This window comes from Nerophis lumbriciformis, linkage group LG05 (genome assembly GCF_033978685.3).
Source record: "Nerophis lumbriciformis linkage group LG05, RoL_Nlum_v2.1, whole genome shotgun sequence".
NCBI lineage: Eukaryota > Metazoa > Chordata > Actinopteri > Syngnathiformes > Syngnathidae > Nerophis > Nerophis lumbriciformis.
In genome coordinates this window covers 11962501-11984754 of record NC_084552.2, presented here as the reverse complement: position 1 = coordinate 11984754, position 22254 = coordinate 11962501, and the positions used below count along the sequence as shown (strand labels likewise).

At 39.7% G+C, this 22254-nt stretch overlaps 2 protein-coding genes across 3 annotated transcripts in view; one reads left to right on the top strand and one right to left on the bottom strand.

The window, feature by feature from the left end:
* Positions 1–212: 212 nt before the first annotated feature.
* LOC133606875 (uncharacterized) lies at positions 213–14476 on the top strand. 2 transcript variants are annotated; one of them, XR_012050420.1, is made up of 5 exons: positions 213–391; positions 951–1697; positions 1778–1810; positions 14041–14229; positions 14261–14476. XR_012050420.1 is itself a non-coding variant. In XM_061961267.2 (4 exons), the coding sequence occupies exons 1-4, from the start codon at positions 376–378 to the stop codon at positions 14088–14090; spliced, it is 846 nt and encodes a 281-aa protein (XP_061817251.1). In that variant the 5' UTR covers positions 213–375; the 3' UTR covers positions 14091–14476. The 2 variants fall into 2 exon arrangements, 1 of the variants encoding a protein (XP_061817251.1); XM_061961267.2 differs by having other exon boundaries at positions 14041–14476.
* Positions 14477–20783: 6307 nt separating this feature from the next.
* The window catches only part of osgep (O-sialoglycoprotein endopeptidase), a 37297-nt gene continuing 35826 nt past the window's right edge, over positions 20784–22254 (bottom strand). The window contains exons 9-12 of the mRNA XM_061959105.2: positions 22006–22096; positions 21855–21930; positions 21023–21121; positions 20784–20951 (exon numbers count right to left, since the gene is read on the bottom strand). Of these exons, the coding sequence (XP_061815089.2) occupies positions 20912–20951; positions 21023–21121; positions 21855–21930; positions 22006–22096 (306 nt within the window). The 3' untranslated portion in view covers positions 20784–20911. The remainder of the gene's footprint in view (positions 20952–21022; positions 21122–21854; positions 21931–22005; positions 22097–22254) is intronic.

Here is a 22254-nt window from a genome sequence, read left to right as displayed (position 1 = left end):
GTCTAAGTCTAATCAAATTAGGTTTAGTGCCTAAATATTAACGTTTAATCGTTGTTAATAATGATAATGATTCATCTATAAGTGCATAGATTAGATGACGTATAGAAGAAAATGCCATCATGACGTTGCCAAAGCATTGACGATGACCACGCGGTACGTCGGCACACTTCCGCTCTCTCCCCCCCCCCCCGTCCAAGTTTCCCGCCGGACGATTTATCTGCGGGGCCACTTCCTGTCCCGCCCACATTGCGGTGTGGTTTCCTGGTGGTGGAACGCGAGACTCAAGCCAGCAAAAGCCGACGTCCTCCGAACGCTGTAAACAAGAACAAAGTTGACTTAACGGCGCGGACTCCACGACACTTTCAGCGAAAAGACATGCATATCAAGACGGGTACGTCGGTTCCACTCCTCGACGTCTTGTCCGGAATTGACCGACTTGAGAAGTTCTTCGCGTCTTCGCCGACGTTGCTAACGCGGCTAGCTTTGAATGGGCTGTTACGAAACTTTGGCTAACGTGCTAACGCCATCGCGTCGATACTGTCTGTCGATACTCTTATCGGCTAACCCGCCATTGACAGCAGCGGGTTATAAATACATGTGTATATGACGTCATGACGGGCCATTTATTTATAATGTCATGACGCTGCGAATAAAAGTTGGCTAACATGGGCGCCTAGCTTTTAGCAACGCGGAGCAAAAACCCCGTTAAACGACTTAAAATGTTTATTTACGGGGTAGTTTCTCGTTAATGTGTGCTTAAAGGGCCTGAGATATGCGTGTATTGATCGGTTTCCGAGCAGGAACTTGATTTCTCTATGACGTCACTCAGCAAAGCACTAATAGATGACGTCACGCGTTTTTTGTTTTTTTTTACCTGTGTGTTTTGAACATGTTATTTACAATGGTGTGGTGTTAACAAGAACTGAACATGTTGTTGCATGGTCTCGCAGGTACATGGGAAGCTAGCAACACCGTGTGTGAGTCCGATTCCCTGTGCGACCCGGCAGTCCTCGTTTCAACCACCAACTCGGAGCCGCACATTCGAAACCGACGCCTGTCCCCCGGCTCTGGTAACTGTGGTGGCGGCGGCGGCGGCTGCATCGCCGGAGGGGACCAACAGACGCGGCAGCTCTTGCCCGACGCCAACCACGCGCACACCTTCAGTTTCCGCCGGGAAAAGGAGCGCAAGGGCCAGCCGCACAAGGGCCGCGGTCTTCGCCGGGAGATCCAGAAGGGGCTGAGCCGGCCCCCCAAGGCGCCGCAGAAAGAGAGGTGGGTGGAGGACAGTCTGTCACTGCTCAAGCCCCCGCCCGCCTTCCCGGTGCAGGACAGCCCCGCCAAGCTGCAGCCGGCCGTCAGCTACGCCTCCAAGGTTAAGGCCAAAACCGCCGGCGGCATTCTGGAGGAGGACCGCCCCGCCATCGGCGTTCTGCTACAGAACCAATGGGGTCTCAGCTTCATCAGCGAGACCAGGCCCGCGCCAGAGGGCTCCAACCATCCCGCCGCCGACTCCCCCCCACACACGCCGGCGTCAGTAGCGGCGCCGTTAGACGCACTCGTCGCAGTGCCCACTCCCGAAGAAACCCCCAGTCCCTTCGCTACCTCCGCCGCCCCGCCTTCACATCCCGACGTGAACAACGGGGAGCTGCTGCTTAGTTGTCGCCACCTCATGGAGGCTTTGAACTTTCACAATAGAGGTACGTCTTCTTGCCGGGGAAGATTTCTGTCACTTACTTCAAAAACTAACGTAACCCTTCCATTATTTTCTTATCTGCAGAATGGAACGCAATCTGCAACAAACAAAAAAAAGGTATGTCAGTTTCAAACTGAGCTCATTCAACATCCACGTTTACAGTATTGAATAAGTCAGTGGTGTTTGTGCCGTATTTTTCGGACTATAAGGGGGTGCGACTTATACTCAGGAGTAGAGATGTCCGATAACATCGGCCTGCCGATATTATCAGCCGTAGTGATGGGTTGATGAGGCGTCATGAAGCGTTTCGACACATTGCAAAACTGTACTGATACTGTGTCGATACTGTGTCACTAAGTACTGACATCTGCTGGACATTAAAAATCCCTACAAGCAACCTATGGACCGACTCAACTGACACTGATTTTAGGACCTAGTATATACAATAATATAAACCAAGTCATTGTATTTCATTTAGGATTATTTCATATCTTCATTTAAATAAAAATATATTTTTATCTTTTTTAGATAGTCAATAAAAAAAATGTGAACATGTATAATAACATGGAAATCTAAGAGAATGTGTTGTGAATGAGGATGCTTGTGGACTGGGATTTTTTTAAATTAATTTTTTACACATTTTTATTTAAAAAAACCGTTTTCCCAACGTATTAAATTTTAGACTTTTTCTTTGATTGATTGAGACTTTTATTAGTAGGTTGCACAGTGAAGTACATATTCCGTACAATTGACCACTAAATGGTAACACCCCAATAAGTTTTTCCACTTGTTTAAGTCGGGGTCCACTTAAATTGATTCATGATACAGATATATACTAACATCATAATACAGTCATCACACAAGTTAATCATCAGAGTATATACATTGAATTATTTACATTATTTACAATACGGGGTGTGGGATATAGAGGGGGGGGGGTTAAGTTTGGTTGTTATCAACACTTCAGTCGTCTCTTCTTAGTGATTATTTCTCCGGCTGTAGAAAAGACCCGCTCACAGGGCACAGAGGAGGCGTCAGTGCGACACAGTTCGCGTATCGGTCACGTGACTTTCTAAAAGCGGTACGCGCACCGACACAGGTTTTCGCTCTATGAGCTCGACGCATGCGCCAATGCATCGGTGTTGCCGGACCCATCACTAATCAGCCGAAAAATGCTGTAAAATGTCATATCGGAAATCATCGCTATCGTTTTTTTATTATCGCTATCGTTTTTTTGTTGTTTTTTTAATTAAATCAACATAAAAACACAAGATACACTTACAATTAGTGCACCAACCCAAAAAACCTCCCTCCTCATTCACACAAAAGGGTTGTTTCTTTCTGTTATTAATATTCTGGTTCCTACATTATATATCAATATATATCAATACAGTCTGCAAGGGATACAGTCCGTAAGCACACATGATTGTGCGTGCTGATGGTCCACTAATAGTACTAACCTTTAACACTTAATTTTACTAATTTTCATTCATTACTAGTTTCTATGTAACTGTTTTTATATTGTTTTACTTTCTTTTTTATTCAAGAAAATGTTTTTTATTTATTTATCTTATTTTATTTTTTAAAAAGGACCTTATCTTCACCATACCTGGTTGTCCAAATTAGGCATAATAATGTGTTAATTCCACGACTGTATATATCCGTATCGGTTGATATCGGTATCAGTAATTAAAGAGTTGGACAATATCGGATATCGGCGAAAAGCCATTATCGGACATCCCTACTCAGGAGCGACTTATGTGTGTAATTATTAACACAATACCGTTAAAATATCAAATAATATTATTTAGCTCATTCACGTAAGAGACTAGACCAGGGGTCGGCAACCTAAAATGTTGAAATAGCCATATTGGACCAAAAATACAAAAACAAATCTGTCTGGAGCCGCAACGAATTAAAAGCCATATTACATACAGATAGTGTGTCATGAGATATAAATTGAATTAAGAGGACTTAAAGGAAACTAAATGACCTCAAATATACCTACAGATGAGGCATAATGATGTAATATGTACATATAGCTAGCCTAAATAGCATGTTAGCATCGATTAGCTTGCAGTCATGCAGTGACCAAATATGTCTGATTAGCACTCCACACAAGTCAATAACATCAACAAAACTCACCTTTGTGCATTCATGCACAACGTTAAAAGTTTGGTGGACAAAATGAGACAGAAAAAGAAGTGGCATAAAACACGTCGGAGAAAGTTATACATGTAAACAAACTATGGTGAGTTCAAGGACCGCCAAAATTAGTAGGACAAAACGGCACTCGCCAAATACTCGAATCAGTGAAGCATGTTTAATATAAACAGTGTGCTTTATAATGATTAGGTAGGTTTGTGTCATGTTTGTCCTCCGACAGAAACCATATTAAAACAAAAAAAAAATTTGTTTCCCTCTTTTTCCATTTTTCATACATTTGAAAAAGCTCCAGAGAACCACTAGGGCGGCGCTAAAGAGCCGCGGGTTGCCGACCCTGGACTAGACGTATAAGATTTCATGGGATTTAGCGATCAGGAGTGACCGATTGTTTGGTAAACGTATAGCATGTTCTATATGTTATAGTTATTTGAATGACTCTTACCAAAATATGTTACGTTAACATACCAGTTGGTTATTCATGCCTCATATAACGTACACTTATTCAGCCTGTTGTTCACTATTTATTTATTTTAAATTGCCTTTCAAATGTCTATTCTTGGCTTTTATCAAATACATTTCCCCAAAAATGCGACTTATACTCCAGTGCGACTTATATATGTTTTTTTCCTTCTTTATTACCGGTATGCATTTTCGGCCGGTGCGACTTATACTCCGAAAAATACGGTAGTTTGACTAAACACCAGAGCTGAAAACTGCATCAGGATATCAGTGTTTTATACCGGTTGATGTCGATAATTTTGATATTTTTTTATGGCAATCAAAAATAAGGGGCAGGTGAAAAACATCAAATGTCAACATTTTTATTTGAAATGTAATCTCTCAGCTGTCAAGGCAGAAAGGAATGCCAACTAGAGCTGCAACTAACGATTAATTTGATAATCGATGAATCTGTCGATTATTACTTCGATTAATAATCGGATAAAAGAGACTAACTACATTTCTATCCTTTCCAGTATTTTATTGGAAAAAAACAGCATACTGGCACCATACTTATTTTGATTATTGTTTCTCAGCTGTTTGTACATGTTGCAGTTTATAAATAAAGGTTTATTTAAAAAAAAAATAATAATAATAATTGCCTCTGCGCATGTGCATAGCATAGATCCAACGAATCGATGACTAAATTAATCGCCAACTATTTTTATAATCGATTTAATCGATTAGTTGTTGCAGCCCTAATGCCAACACAAGCATGGAAAACACTCAATGTGAACAATATATTTTAAAATCACATTATAATGAAGGTGCTAAAATCCTTAGTGTCAAAAAATAATGCAAAGTGTGAAAAGGTAAACAGAAACTTTTAACTATTTTCTGCAAGTTTAGTGGCAGGACGTTACAGCTGTGTTCTAAGGTGGTGTGGTATTAGCGGTCTTGCATCATCTACAGACCACATTGGTCTGACTACGGTCCCTTTTTAAAATTCCCATAAAAGTGCCATGCTGCTTTTCCAATTTATTATCACTCCATGCAAAAAAAAATCAACCGCCAGACAAGCAAAGTTGATACAGTTACCTGATTGGCTGTTGGCGTGTCACTCCCACTGATCACTTCCTGCGTTGCTAGGTAACCATGCAACCAATCTTTCATCGTAACGTCCCGTTGCTTCCGTTGACGAAAACATTCATATTGACACATTTGTTATTGATATAATATTGCCCATACAGTGTTGTAGGAATGTTCAAAATCAAGTCATATAAAAATGGGGTCCCACAATACATTTTTTGGGGGCCCACTTTTTTGTAAACGTTTTGACAACAAATGATAAATGTATGCATTATGCTGTTATATCTCACATTCTATATTGTTTTGGAAAAATGTTGTCATAAACGTTACTTAATTCGTAAAAAAAAAAATTATACAAAAGAAAACACATTTTTATGCATATGTAAATGCATTCAGTTATAAAGATTCATTCACTTTCTTCTTTCCTTCATGAATCTAAACTTTACCGCTGCCGCCCCAAAATCAAAGTTCTCTGGCTGATGAGGACCACCACTCAGCCAATTTTACTAGCACACCTTTATGGGCATTACATATATCAAAATCAAGTACCTACTGTACTGTTAAGAATATAATAGAAAGTACTTTATTGATCCCTGGGGGAGATTCAGCACCACAGTTTGCGCACAATAGACAATAAACATTTAGGTATTTTTTACATGTGAATAACATACGGTAAATACCGTATTTTCCGCACTATAAGGCGCACCGGATTATTAGCCGCACCTTCAATGAATTACATATTTCATAACTTTGTCCACCAATAAGCCGCCCCGGATTATAAGCCGCGCCTACGCTGCTCTAAAGGGAATGTCAAAAAAACAGTCAGATAGTTCAGTCAAACTTTAATAATATATTGAAAACCAGCGTTCTAACAACTCTGTCCCAAAATGTACGCAAATGTGCAATCACAAACATAGTAAAATTCAAAATGGTGTAGAGCAATAGCAACATAATGTTGCTCGAACGTTAATGTCACAACACACAAAATAAACATAGCGCTCACCTTCTGAAGTTATTCTTCATTCGTAAATCCTTCGAATTCTTCGTCTTCGGTGTCCGAATTGAAAAATTGCGCAAGCGTGGTATCCAAAATGGCCGGTTCCGTCTCGTCGAAGTCATCGGAGTCAGTGTCGCTGTTGTTCTGTGAATCCTGCCTTCCGGAAAGCTCGGACCACAGTTGTGACCGAAATATCTGCCCAGGCATTTACGATCCACTGGCAAATGTTGGCGTATGTCGTCCGGCGCTGTCTGCCCGTCTTAGTGAAGGTGTGTTCGCCTTCGGAGCTGTGTGAAAAAAGCCACCCGGCCTCTTCGCGTAAACTTCCCTTAACCACTCGCTCATCTTTTCTTCATCCATCCATCCCTTCGAGTTAGCTTTTATGATGACGCCGGCTGGAAAGGTCTCTTTTGGCAAGGTCTTCCTTTTGAATATCACCATGGGTGGAATAGCATGGCAAGCTAGAACCACAGTGAAGGATGACTTCTCATTCCCTGTGGTGCGAATATTCACCGTACGTGCTCCCGTTCCACAGTGCGGTTCACAGGAATATCAGTTGCTGTGAAATACGGTAGTAATCCGTGTGCGGATGGAGAGATTGCGTCTTTTTATGAACCGGATCCTTGTCGCTTAGTAGGAGCCATTTTGTGGTCTTTACAGATGTAAACAGGAAATGAAACGTACGGTGATATCCGCGCGTTTTTTCTTCTTCTTCCGGGGGCGGGTGGTTGCTTACAGTAGAAGAAGAAGCGCTTCCTGTTCTATGGGGGCGGGTGCTTTCCTTGGCGGTTGCTTGCGTAGAAGAAGAAGCGCTTCCTGTTCTCCCGGGAAAAAAGATGGCGGCTGTTTACCGAAGTTGCGAGATCGAAACTTTATGAAAATGAATCGTAATAAAGCGCACCGGGTTATAAGGCGCACTGTCAGCTTTTGAGAAAATGTGTGGTTTTTAGGTGCGCCTTATAGTGCGGAAAATACGGTACAGTCTATTATACAGCACTATTCGCATGTGAATAATATAAATACAGTCTATTATACAGCATTATTTAAATGTGAATAATATAAAAGCATTATTCACATGTGAACAACATAAATACAGTCTATTATACAGCATTATTCACATGTGAATAATATAAATACAGTCTATTATAATATAAATACAGTCTATTATACAGCATTATTCATATGTGAATAACATAAATACAGTCTATTATACATTATTCACATGTGAATAATTAAATACAGTCATTATAGAGCATTATTCACATGTGAATAATATAAATACAGTCTATTACACAGCATTATTCATATGTGAATATAATAGTCTATTATACAGCATTATTTACATGTGAATAATATACATAGTCTATTATACAACATTATTCACATGTGAATAATATAAATACAGTCTATTATACAGCATTATTAAAATGTGAATATAATAAAAGCATTATTCACATGTGAATAATATAAATACAGTCTATTATACAGCATTATTCACATGTGAACAATATAAATACAGTCTATTATAGAGCATTATTCACATGTAAATATAAATACAGTCTATTATACAGCATTATTTAAATGTGAATATAATAAAAGCATTATTCACATGTGAATATAAATAGTCTATTATACAGCATTATTCACATTTGAATAACATAGTCTATTATACAGCATTATTCACATGTGAATAATATAAATACAGTCTATTATACAGCATTATTCACATGTGAATAACATAAATACAGTCTATTATACAGCATTATTCACATGTGAATAACATAAATACAGTCTATTTTACAGCATTATTTAAATGTGAATATAATAAAAGCATTATTCACGTGTGAATAATATAAATACAGTCTATTATACAGCATTATTCACATGTGAATAACATAAATACTGTCTTTATATCATTCACATGTGAATAATATAAATAGTGTATTACACAGCATTATTCACATGTGAATAACATAAATACAGTCTATTATACAGCATTATTCACATGTGAATAATTAAATACAGTCTATTATACAGCATTATTCAAATGTGAATATAATAGTCTATTATACAACATTATTCACATGTGAATAATATAAATACAGTCTATTATACAGCATTATTCACATGTGAATAATATAAATACAGTCTATTATACAGCATTATTCACATGTGAATAACAAAAATACAATCTTATTATACAGCATTACTTGTTGAAATACCCTTTTCCGAGCTAAAATCTACCCAAACGACCACTTTGCTGCTGCCAAAATTTATTTGAAGTGCACTCTCCTGCCAAGGAAATACATTTTTGGCATGCAATCACATTTTGACCCAACACTGGCAAATATAAACAAAACACTGGCGGAAAGCGATAATCGATTTAAAAAAAAAACAAGCAAACTGGAGTTTTGACCCGGAGAAGGCAGGGTTGGTATATTAAAAAAAAATCTGCGTGTCCTTTCTGATTTCAATGCGTAAAAAGACACAAAAAGTGTGTTAACGCCAACATTGCTTTTATATATATATATATATATATATATATATATATAAAAGCAATTTTTTATTTTTTTATTTATTAATTTATTAGGCATGTGAAATTTCTGCGAACATTTTAAAACATAAATATCACGTGTGTTTTTGAAATGAAATATCAAAAACATAGCATCTGAACAAAATGAGTTGCTGGCCTCAGCTGCAGGTACTCGCTGTTCCTCTGAGTTTCAGGACGGGGAGACAAGTTTGTTGTCGCTTGTGTTCACTATCTGAGCCACAACTTTGCTGCTAATCATTTTTGGAGGATTACAATCCGAATTTAGGGCTGGGCGATACGGCCTTTTATTAATATCTCAATATTTTTAGGCCGTGTCGCGATACACGATATATATCTTGATATTTTGCCTTAGCCTTGAATGAACACTTGATGCACATAATCACAGCAGTATGATGATTCTATGTGTCTACATTAATTCTTCATACTGCATTAATATATGCTACTTTTAAACTTTCATGCAGAGAGGGAAATCACAACCAAAAGTGTATTTATTAAACAGTGGCACAAACATTCATGTCATTTCAAAACAAAGTGCAAGATTGTCAGACATTTTAAAACAAGCTATTAGTGCACTTTTGTGCATGATGTCACTAAGATATTTCAATAAGTGTCACATAAAAATGAGCTGCATATCAAATAGTATATGTCCTACGGTGTTGATGTGGAAATAGTTGCTTCGGCATTTAGTTGATGTGGCACCAAACGGAGATGTTGACATGTAAAGACATATTCCCACTTGAAGCCAAACCACCGCCAGACGATGGACCCTGTGCTGTTTTTCTTGGGAATTAATTTTTCCTCCATTTGTTACCAGATTCACACCTTATTACTCTCGTATTACCACTCAAACCACACCGTTAGCTGTTAGCATCACAGCTAACGTTACCATGTCGCTACCTGTCTGGGAGCGTGTGACGTTGTTCACGTGACAGTACCGTATTTTTCGGAGTATAAGTCGCTCCGGAGTATAAGTCGCACCGGCTGAAAATGCATAATAAAGAAGGAGAAAAAAACAAATATAAGTCGCACTGGAGTGAGTATAAGTCGCATTTTTGGGGGGAAATGTATTTGATAAAAGCCGACACCAAGAATAGACATTTGAAAGGCAATTTAAAATAAATAAAGAATAGTGAATAAGTGTACGTTATATGAGGCATAAATAACCAACTGGTATGTTAACGTAACATATTATGGTAAGAGTCATTCAAATAACTATAACATATAGAACATGCTATACGTTTACCAAACAATCTGTCACTCCTAATCGCTAAATCCCATGAAATCTTATACGTCTAGTCTCTTACGTGAATGAGATCAATAATATTATTTGATATTTTGCGGTAATGTGTTAATAATTTCACACATAAGTCGCTCCTGAGTATAAGTCGCACCCCCGGCCAAACTATGAAAAAAAACGAGACTTATAGTCCGAAAAATACGGTATGTGACGTATGTAAGAGGGTGCGCTTGTTTTAAAGTCTCTGTGAGAAGGAGAGACAGGAAAGAGTGAGAAACACATGCAGGTTAATGCCCCGCAGCTAAAAGCAACTGCGTGAGAACGTATACTCCAATATCACAATATAGTCATTTTATATATCGCACAGAGACAAACCCACGATATATCGACTATATCACCCAGCCCTAGTCTGCCTTATGGTATATATAGTCTGCTACATGCTATATATAGTCTGCTACATGGTATATATAGTCTGCCACATGGTGTATATATAGTCTGCTACATGGTGTATATATAGTCTGCCACATGGTGTATATAGTCTGCTACATGGTGTGTATATATAGTCTTCTACATGGTGTATATAGTCTGCTACATGGTATATATAGTCTGCTACATGCTATATAGTCTACTACACGGTGTATATATAGTCTGCTACATGGTATATATAGTCTGCTACATGGTGTATGTATATAGTCTGCTACATGGTATATATATAGTCTTTTACATGGTATATATAGTCTGCTACATGATATATATAGTCTGCTACATAGTATATATAGTCTGCTACATGGTATATATAGTCTTTTACATGGTATATATAGTCTGCTACATGGTATATATAGTCTGCTACATGGTATATGTAGTCTTTTACATGGTGTATATATAGTCTTTTACATGGTATATATAGTCTGCTACATGGTATATGTAGTCTTTTACATGGTGTATATATAGTCTTTTACATGGTATATATATAGTCTGCTACATGGTATATATATATATAGTCTTTTACATGGTGTATATATAGTCTGCTACATGGTGTATATATAGTCTGCTACATTGTGTATATATAGTCTTTTACATGGTATATATATATATATAGTCTTTTACATGGTATATAAATAGTCTTTTACATGGTATATATAGTCTGCTACATGATATATATAGTCTTTTACATGGTGTATATAGTCTGCTACATGGTGTATATATAGTCTGCTACATTGTGTATATATAGTCTTTTACATGGTATATAGAGTCTGCTACATGATATACCGTATTTTCCGCACCATAAGGCGCCCTGGGTTAAAAGCCGCGCCTTCAATGAACGGCATATTTCAAAACTTTGTCCACCAATAAGCCGCCCCGTGTTGTAAGCCGCATCTAACTGCGCTAAAGGAATGTCAAAAAAACAGTCAGATAGGTCAGTCAAACTTTAATAATATATTAAAAACCAGCGTTCTAACAACTCTGTTCACTCCCAAAATGTACGCAAATGTGCAATCACAAACATACGTATATCAACATGGACAGAGCTGCGTGAAAAAAGCCACCCGGCCTCTTCGCGTAAACTTAAACTTACCTTAACCACTCGCTCATCTTTTCTTCATCCATCCCTTCGAGTTAGCTTTTATGATGACGCCGGCTGGAAAGGTCTCTTTTGGCAAGGTCTTCCTTTTGAATATCACCATGGGTGGAAGTTAGCATGGCAAGCTAGAACCACAGTGAAGGATGACTTCTCATTCCCTGTGGTGCGAATATTCACCGTACGTGCTCCCGTTCCACAGTGCGGTTCACAGGAATATCAGTTGCTGTGAAATACGGTAGTAATCCGTGTGCGGATGGAGAGATTGCGTCTTTTCATGAACCGGATCCTTGTCGCTTAGTAGGAGCCATTTTGTGGTCTTTACAGATGTAAACAGGAAATTAAACGTACGGTGATATCCGCGCGTTTTTTCTTCTTCTTCCGGGGGCGGGTGGTTGCTTACAGTAGAAGAAGAAGCGCTTCCTGTTCTATGGGGGCGGGTGCTTACCTTGGCGGTTGCTTGCGTAGAAGAAGAAGCGCTTCCTGTTCTACCGGGAAAAAAGATGGCGGCTGTTTACCTAAGTTGCGAGATCGAAACTTTATGAAAATGAATCTTAATATTTATCCATACCGTATTTTCCGCACTATAAGGCGCACCGGATTATTAGCCGCACCTTCAATGAATTACATATTTCATAACTTTGTCCACCAATAAGCCGCCCCGGATTATAAGCCGCGCCTACGCTGCGCTAAAGGGAATGTCAAAAAAACAGTCAGATAGTTCAGTCAAACTTTAATAATATATTGAAAACCAGCGTTCTAACAACTCTGTCCCAAAATGTACGCAAATGTGCAATCACAAACATAGTAAAATTCAAAATGGTGTAGAGCAATAGCAACATAATGTTGCTCGAACGTTAATGTCACAACACACAAAATAAACATAGCGCTCACCTTCTGAAGTTATTCTTCATTCGTAAATCCTTCGAATTCTTCGTCTTCGGTGTCCGAATTGAAAAGTTGCGCAAGCGTGGGATGCAAAATGGCCGGTTCCGTCTCGTAGAAGTCATCGGAGTCAGTGTCAATGTTGTTGTCCAGTAGTTCTGTGAATCCTGCCTTCCGGAAAGCTCGGACCACAGTTGTGACCGAAATATCTGCCCAGGCATTTACGATCCACTGGCAAATGTTGGCGTATGTCGTCCGGCGCTGTCTGCCCGTCTTAGTGAAGGTGTGTTCGCCTTCGGAGCTGTGTGAAAAAAGCCACCCGGCCTCTTCGCGTAAACTTCCCTTAACCACTCGCTCATCTTTTCTTCATCCATCCATCCCTTCGAGTTAGCTTTTATGATGACGCCGGCTGGAAAGGTCTCTTTTGGCAAGGTCTTCCTTTTGAATATCACCATGGGTGGAAGTTAGCATGGCAAGCTAGAACCACAGTGAAGGATGACTTCTCATTCCCTGTGGTGCGAATATTCACCGTACGTGCTCCCGTTCCACAGTGCGGTTCACAGGAATATCAGTTGCTGTGAAATACGGTAGTAATCCGTGTGCGGATGGAGAGATTGCGTCTTTTTATGAACCGGATCCTTGTCGCTTAGTAGGAGCCATTTTGTGGTCTTTACAGATGTAAACAGGAAATGAAACGTACGGTGATATCCGCGCGTTTTTTCTTCTTCTTCCGGGGGCGGGTGGTTGCTTACAGTAGAAGAAGAAGCGCTTCCTGTTCTATGGGGGCGGGTGCTTTCCTTGGCGGTTGCTTGCGTAGAAGAAGAAGCGCTTCCTGTTCTACCGGGAAAAAAGATGGCGGCTGTTTACCGAAGTTGCGAGATCGAAACTTTATGAAAATGAATCGTAATAAAGCGCACCGGGTTATAAGGCGCACTGTCAGCTTTTGAGAAAATGTGTGGTTTTAAGGTGCGCCTTATAGTGCGGAAAATACGGTATATAAAGCGCACCGGGTTAAAAGCCGCACTGTCAGCTTTTGAGTAAATTTGTGGTTTTTAGGTGCGGCTAATGGTGAAAATACGGTATATAGTCTACTACATGGTATATATATAGTCTGCTACATGATGTATATAGTCTGCTACATTGTGTATATATATAGTCTTTTACATGGTATATATAGTTTGCTACATGGTGTATATATATAGTCTTTTACATGGTGTATATAGTCTGCTACATGGTGTATATAGTCTTTTACATGCTATAGCACAACTCTGGCAGATACAGTACATGAGTCAGAAAGTCAGTCCTATAGAAAGTTGTGTGTCGGGCAATGGAGGTAACACAATATTACAGTTGAGTGTGTAACCTCCACATGTGAGAGTAATATCTTCTTCTTGTCTTGTAGATCCAACAAGGGTGGTGTGGTACAAGGACTTCCAGGAGCACCCAGCCTAGCAGCCAGGACAACCCAAAAAGCGTATACACACACACACACACACACACACACACACACAATAACAGGCCTTCATGCACATTGAGAAATAACGAGGGACAATAGTTTTGATTCCCTTCTCACACACACACACACACACACCCACCCCACACACACACACACACACACACACACACACACTCACTCAGGATGATGTCTTCATGCAAAGCCACACTGAGACACTTTGGACTAATAACTCCTTTGAGATCTTTCTATGTTTTTTTAATGGCCTTATATATATATATAAAAAAAAGAAGTCTGCCTTAAGTAATCAGACGGTTGTTCCATCACCTTTCCAATTTTAGCAAGTATGTGTAGAGCGGGTCTTTTTTTTTTTCTTTTTTTTTTTCTTCAATATAAATCTTTAAGGAGCTGTACATGAATTTGTCCCCAACCCCCTTTTTGTTTTAAACTGTCCCGTGCGACGCGAGTGGTCAATCAAGCACTTTCTTAAAAGCTAAATCTGTTGTGACCAATCCCCATGTGAGAAACCCTCTTTTTTTTTTTTTCTTCTTCTTCTTCTTCTTCCCTGCTCCTTTTACTGTTAATGTCTTGGGTTTTGCAGAGGGGTGCGTTCAAAAGCACAGGAGAATTTGCCCTTTAACTCTGTCAGATCTTAATGCTGTCGCTCCCTTTTTATTTGTCTCGCCGGGTGATTGTTGCTCACCAAAAACCAGAAGGGAGCTCCATGTTCAACTTTTTCTTTTTTCTTTTTGTTTTGTTTTTTTGAGAAAAACGTTTAAAAAAATTACACTGGAGGAGGAATGTAAGTGAACAGTATTGGTTAATAAAAACAAATAAACTTGACATGTGACTGTTATTTAATGGAAATAAAGACCTTTCTTTCCTCCTACAGGTGTCTTAAACACGTGTTTGACCCTTGAATATTCTTTAGAGATGAAGGCTTTAAAATGTAATATTGGAAATCATCGGTATCGTTATTTTTAATATCGGTATCGTTTATTTATTTTTTATTAAATCAACATAAAAAAACACAAGATACACTTACAATTAGTGCACCAACCCAAAAAACCTCCCTCCCCCATTCACACAAAAGGGTTGTTTCTTTCTGTTATTAATATTGTGGTTCCTACATTATATATCAATACAGTCTGCAAGGGATACAGTCCGTAAGCACTAGAGATGCGCGGATAGGCAATTATTTCATCCGCAACCGCATCACAAAAGTCGTCACCCATCCGCCATCCACCCGAACTAACATTTTATCAAAACCGCACCCGCCCGCACCCACCCGTTGTAATATATCTAATATAGACGATGCATTAGTGAGGTTATAAAGCTTTTGCCTGTTAAAGAAAGGAGACTGATCCAATGGAGCAGAGACATTCAATGCGTGCCACGCTGTCACGGCCCAGACGCACACCAGTGCGCAATCATCTGGGAGCCGCGCTGAGCGCACCTCCAAGCGCGCTCGCGCCACTCAAACTGCTGCAGGCAGCTGCGTTCTATCTTGTTTTAACATCCTGTGGCACTCTTCTGGGATCACGGCGGACGAAACTGCTCATGCTCAGGGTGTTTGTGGAGGTTCGGGGTTTTGCACAAATGTGATGCACCATGTTAGATGTCCCGGTTTTGTGACTGTCGTAGACATAAACAGCGTCGCAGCTCTTGCAAATCACGTAGCCAGCATTACTATCATCCTGATTTACAACCTCATAAAAACGAGTCCACGCTGAACTTTTCTGGCCTTTTTTTCCCCTGGTCTTTAGTATTCCCTTTTTTAGTTTGTCGCGTACCACGTTTGCTGCCGGCGTTGCCATCTCTTTTTTTCTTTCTTCTTCTGTTGTGGCATATGCTGCAGGTGCCTGCTCGTTTTTCGTATGTGGGTAACAACATTTAACTATGTATATATATTTCCGAATTGGTTTAACTGCCACCCGCCTGAATCTATTTAAAATCTAATTTTTTTTTATTTCAACCGCCCGACCCGCGGTTGTGTCCGCAAACCACGCATCTCTAGTAAGCACACATAATTGTGCGTGCTGCTGGTCCACTAATGGTACTAACCTTTAACACTTAATTTTACTCATTTTCATTCATTACTAGTGTTTATGTACCGTATTTTTCGGAGTATAAGTCGCACCTGCCGAAAATGCGTAATAAAGTCGCACTGGAGCCCGGCCAAACTATGAAAAAAAACTGCGACTTATAGTCCGAAAAATACGGTAACTGTTTTTTTTATTGTTTTACTTTCTTTATTATTCAAGAAAATGTTTTAAATGTATTTCTTATTTTATTTTAATATTTAAAAAAAAAAAGAACCTTTTCTTCACCATACCTGGTTGTCCAAATTAGGCATAATGTGTTAATTCCACGAATGTATATATCGGTATCGGTTGATATCGGTGTCGGTAACTAAAGAGTTGGACAATATCAGAATATCGGATATCCCTAATATTCTTCTTTGCACCTTCCAGATAAGTCCTGGTTCTGAACATTTCGTGTGTGCACACTTGTTCAGTCCACTTATTTAAAATTTCTAAAGCAGTGGTTCTTAACCTGGGTTCGGTGAGTCGGGCTCTATCGGCGTATTACGGATACGGCAACAGCAGAGGTCAGACTGATTTGCAGGTGTGTAATTTGTTGTGAGTTTATGCACTGTGTTGGTTTTGTTCTTTGAACAAGGTGATGTTCATGCACAGTTCATTTTGTGCACCAGTAAAAAAAACATGGTAATACTTTAGTATGGGGAACATATTCACCATTAATTAGTTGCTTACCGTATTTTTCGGAGTATAAGTCGCATTTTTTGGGGAAATGTATTTGATAAAAGCCAACACCAAGTATAGACATTTGAAAGGCAATTTAAAGGCCTACTGAAAGCCACGACTACCGACCACGCAGTCTGATAGTTTATATATCAATGATGAAATCTTAACATTGCAACACATGCCAATACGGCCGGGTTAGCTTACTAAAGTGCAATTTTAAATTTCGCGCGAAATATCCTGCTGAAAACGTCTCGGTATGATGACGTCAGCGCGTGACGTCACGGATTGTTTTGGGACAGCATGGTGGCCAGCTATTAAGTCGTCTGTTTTCATCGCAAAATTCCACAGTATTCTGGACATCTGTGTTGGTGAATCTTTTGCAATTTGTTCAATGAACAATGGAGACAGCAAAGAAGAAAGCTGTAGGTGGGAAGCGGTGTATTGCGGCCGACTGCAGCAACACAAACACGGCCGGTGTTTCATTGTTTACATTCCCGGAAGATGACAGTCAAGCTTTACCATTGGCCTGTGGAGAACTGGGACAACAGAGACTCTTACCAGGAGGACTTTGAGTTGGATGCGCAGACGCGGTACCGTGAGTACGCTTCCAAACATTTGATCGCTTGCCCGTACGTGCGTGCCGCTATGTGCATGTCACGTACGTAACTTTGGGGAAATATATGTGCCGTCTGAACTTTGGGTAGGTGAACGGTACTTTGGGCTGTGGGATTGAGTGTGTTGTGCAGGTGTTTGAGTTGTATTGACGGGAGGGGGGAGATGTTTGTTATGCGGGATTAATTTGTGGCATATTAAATATAAGCCTGGTTGTGTTGTGGCTAATAGAGTATATACAGGTAAAAGCCAGTAAATTAGAATATTTTGAAAAACTTGATTTATTTCAGTAATTGCATTCAAAAGGTGTAACTTGTACATTATATTTATTCATTGCACACAGACTGATGCATTCAAATGTTTATTTCATTTAATTTTGATGATTTGAAGTGGCAACAAATGAAAATCCAAAATTCCGTGTGTCACAAAATTAGAATATTACTTAAGGCTAATACAAAAAAGGGATTTTTAGAAATGTTGGCCAACTGAAAAGTATGAAAATGAAAAATATGAGCATGTACAATACTCAATACTTGGTTGGAGCTCCTTTTGCCTCAATTACTGCGTTAATGCTGCGTGGCATGGAGTCGATGAGTTTCTGGCACTGCTCAGGTGTTATGAGAGCCCAGGTTGCTCTGATAGTGGCCTTCAACTCTTCTGCGTTTTTGGGTCTGGCATTCTGCATCTTCCTTTTCACAATACCCCACAGATTTTCTATGGGGCTAAGGTCAGGGGAGTTGGCGGGCCAATTTAGAACAGAAATACCATGGTCCGTAAACCAGGCACGGGTAGATTTTGCGCTGTGTGCAGGCGCCAAGTCCTGTTGGAACTTGAAATCTCCATCTCCATAGAGCAGGTCAGCAGCAGGAAGCATGAAGTGCTCTAAAACTTGCTGGTAAACGGCTGCGTTGACCCTGGATCTCAGGAAACAGAGTGGACCGACACCAGCAGATGACATGGCACCCCAAACCATCACCCAACCATGCAAATTTTGCATTTCCTTTGGAAATCGAGGTCCCAGAGTCTGGAGGAAGACAGGAGAGGCACAGGATCCACGTTGCCTGAAGTCTAGTGTAAAGTTTCCACCATCAGTGATGGTTTGGGGTGCCATGTCATCTGCTGGTGTCGGTCCACTCTGTTTCCTGAGATCCAGGGTCAACGCAGCCGTCTACCAGCAAGTTTTAGAGCACTTCATGCTTCCTGCTGCTGACCTGCTCTATGGAGATGGAGATTTCAAGTTCCAACAGGACTTGGCGCCTGCACACAGCGCAAAATCTACCCGTGCCTGGTTTACGGACCATGGTATTTCTGTTCTAAATTGGCCCGCCAACTCCCCTGACCTTAGCCCCATAGAAAATCTGTGGGGTATTGTGAAAAGGAAGATGCAGAATGCCAGACCCAAAAACGCAGAAGAGTTGAAGGCCACTATCAGAGCAACCTGGGCTCTCATAACACCTGAGCAGTGCCAGAAACTCATCGACTCCATGCCACGCCGCATTAACGCAGTAATTGAGGCAAAAGGAGCTCCAACCAAGTATTGAGTATTGTACATGCTCATATTTTTCATTTTCATACTTTTCAGTTGGCCAACATTTCTAAAAATCCCTTTTTTGTATTAGCTTTAAGTAATATTCTAATTTTGTGACACACGGAATTTTGGATTTTCATTTGTTGCCACTTCAAATCATCAAAATTAAATGAAATAAACATTTGAATGCATCAGTCTGTGTGCAATGAATAAATATAATGTACAAGTTACACCTTTTGAATGCAATTACTGAAATAAATCAAGTTTTTCAAAATATTCTAATTTACTGGCTTTTACCTGTATATGTCTTGTGTTTATTTACTGTTTTAGTCATTCCCAGCTGAATATCAGGTCCCACCCGCCTCTCACAGCATCTTCCCTATCTGAATCACTCCCACTGCCCTCTAGTCCTTCACTCTCACTTTCCTCATCCACAAATCTTTCATCCTCGCTCAAATTAATGGGCAAATCGTCGCTTTCTCGGTCCGAATCGCTCTCGCTGCTTGTGGCCATGATTGTAAACAATGTGCAGATGTGAGGAGCTCCACAACCTGTGACGTCACGCTACTCGTCTGCTACTTCCGGCTTTTTTTATCAGCGACCAAAAGTTGCAAACTTTATCGTCGATGTTCTCTACTAAATCCTTTCAGCAAAAATATGGCAATATCGCGAAATGATCAAGTATGACACATAGAATGGACCTGCTAGCCCCGTTTAAATAAGAAAATCGCATTTCAGTAGGCCTTTAAAATAAATAAAGAATAGTGAACAACAGGTTGAATAAGTGTACGTTATATGAGGCATAAATAACCAACTGGTATGTTAACGTAACATATTATGGTAAGAGTCATTCAAATAACTATAACATATAGAACATGCTATACGTTTACCAAACAATCTGTCACTCCTAATCGCTAAATCCCATGAAATCTTATACGTCTAGTCTCTTACGTGAATGACATCAATAATAATATTTGATATTTTATGCTAATGTATTAATAATTTCACACATAAGTCGCTCCTGAGTATAAGTCAAACTATGGAAAAAACTGCGACTTGTAGTCCGAAAAATACGGTATTAACATGCAAATTAGTAACTAGTCATTATTAAGTACTTATTAATGCCTTATACGGCATGGCCTTATTATAACCCTAATCAGCTAACCCTAACCAAATAACTTTAAATTAAGTCTTTGTTACTTAGAATATGTTTCCCATACTAAAGTGTTACCAAAAACATATAACTTTGTCTTCAATTTGGAAACAAAAACATTTTATTTGTCACTAAAGAAGGGTTCGGTGAATGTGCATATGAAACTGGTGGGTTCGGTACCTCCAACAAGTTTAAGAACCACTGCTCTAAAGGCTTAGTGGCCACATGCGTGGACAGCAACTTTTAGCTCTTATTTCCAAAATTGTGGACACTTATACTGCCATCTGGTGGTGTCAGAAGAGTATAACATACAATGGAATTTGGAGAGAAAAAAAGATTAAAAATAAGAATTAGCATGTGACTAAACATGAAGTACACGTATGTGTACTTATGGACTAAGTACATCATATCAAAAGATGATTGTTAGTTTTTATTCTAATTATGGTCCAATAAGCCCAAATAGCAAAGAAGAAGAAAAAAAAAGCATGTAAACAAACAGCTTGGGCCTTATGAGGTATTCTGTGCTAACTGGTTCCAGCTGCAATAACACTCTTAATTGTCATTGTTGGATCACAAATTAGTATCAATACTTCATGTGATCACGACGGGGAAGGTTTTCGACATTGTTACGTTAATTGACTTCTTTATTAAAGAATGAACAATAATTCAAATGTCCAGATTGACAAAAGTGGTCACGCAGAGGCTGCAAAATACCTGAGGAGAGTCGGAGTCCACATTGGTTTCAAAGTGGTTCCCTTATCAGTCCCTCCACGTCACCTCCACCTCATCTGTTCTGTACCTGCATTCAACGTAGGGAAGGAAACTCCTCAGAAAAACGTGCTACCCTTCGGCAAGTCCGGGTCCGAGTACCTCTGCGTGATCCAGGAGTCCTCCAGCTCCGTCACTTGGCCAGATCGGAACATTTCCCAGCCGGCCTGAGCGATCATGGCTCCGTTGTCGATGCAGAAACTGTACGGTACGGAGTCACCTTTTTAATGCTTCTAATACACCACAGGTTCAGTGACATGGACTTGTTGCCATGGAAACAGATGTTAGGAGTAGAGTCCAGTCCATAGTGGATCTAACATAATAGTGTGAGAGTCCAGTCCATAGTGGGACCAGCATATTATGTTTGTATATCTTGTTTAGCACTTAGCAATACTGCTACATGATGCTTAGTGTTTGACTAAAGCTGCATGTCTTTAGCACGTAGCTTCTAAAAGATCATCCTCCTTATATTCAGGTTCAAAAAGAGAAGTTTCTGGATCATCGTTTGTCCCAAACTAGTCTTTTTTTTTTGTCTCTCAAGTCTGCCATGATTAGTTTGTCTTGTTGTTCTGATGTGTCTGTGAAATGAATACTCCGTTGTATGCTAAAAATGATCAAAATATGTAAATATAACATGTTATCATGAATGTTACTAGATACTACATATGTACTTACAGTGTGTAAATAAAATGATTTTCTTGGAGAGCGTTTAAGGCGGAATAGATCGACTCCCATTAGCTCCACTGTTAGCTGACTTTTACGAGCATTTATTTACAATTTGGAATGAATAAAACAAGAAAAACAAATGTGTTCTAGTCTTAAATAAGGATTGTGAATGAAAGGCAAAATTCCCCCAAAAAGTGACAAGGTCAAAGTAGGCATTTTTTACAAACCTCATTTCCACAGGTAAATATAAATGTATGAACTGCTTTACCTTTCGTCTGTGGCAAAAAGTTTGGCGCCTCTTTCTGAGCACATGACCCCCATCATCTCTTGTAGCCGCAGGTTACCTGTCAACACACATTTATATCAGCCATGTGTGACTACAGCCTGCACTCTGCATGAAACATTACAACTTGACTTACAACCAACACCGCCAACAATCAGTACTTCCTGGGAGCGGCAGTGCGCCATGGCCCTCTCTGTGATCTCCACCAGCATGGCGAACACTGTCTCCTGCACCAACATAATAACACTATCAGTACTACTACTGTACATAACAGTAACAGTACTATATAAATAAATGATAAATGGGTTGTACTTGTATAGCGCTTTTCTACCTTCAAGGTACTCAAAGCGCTTTGACACTACTTCCACATTTACCCATTCACACA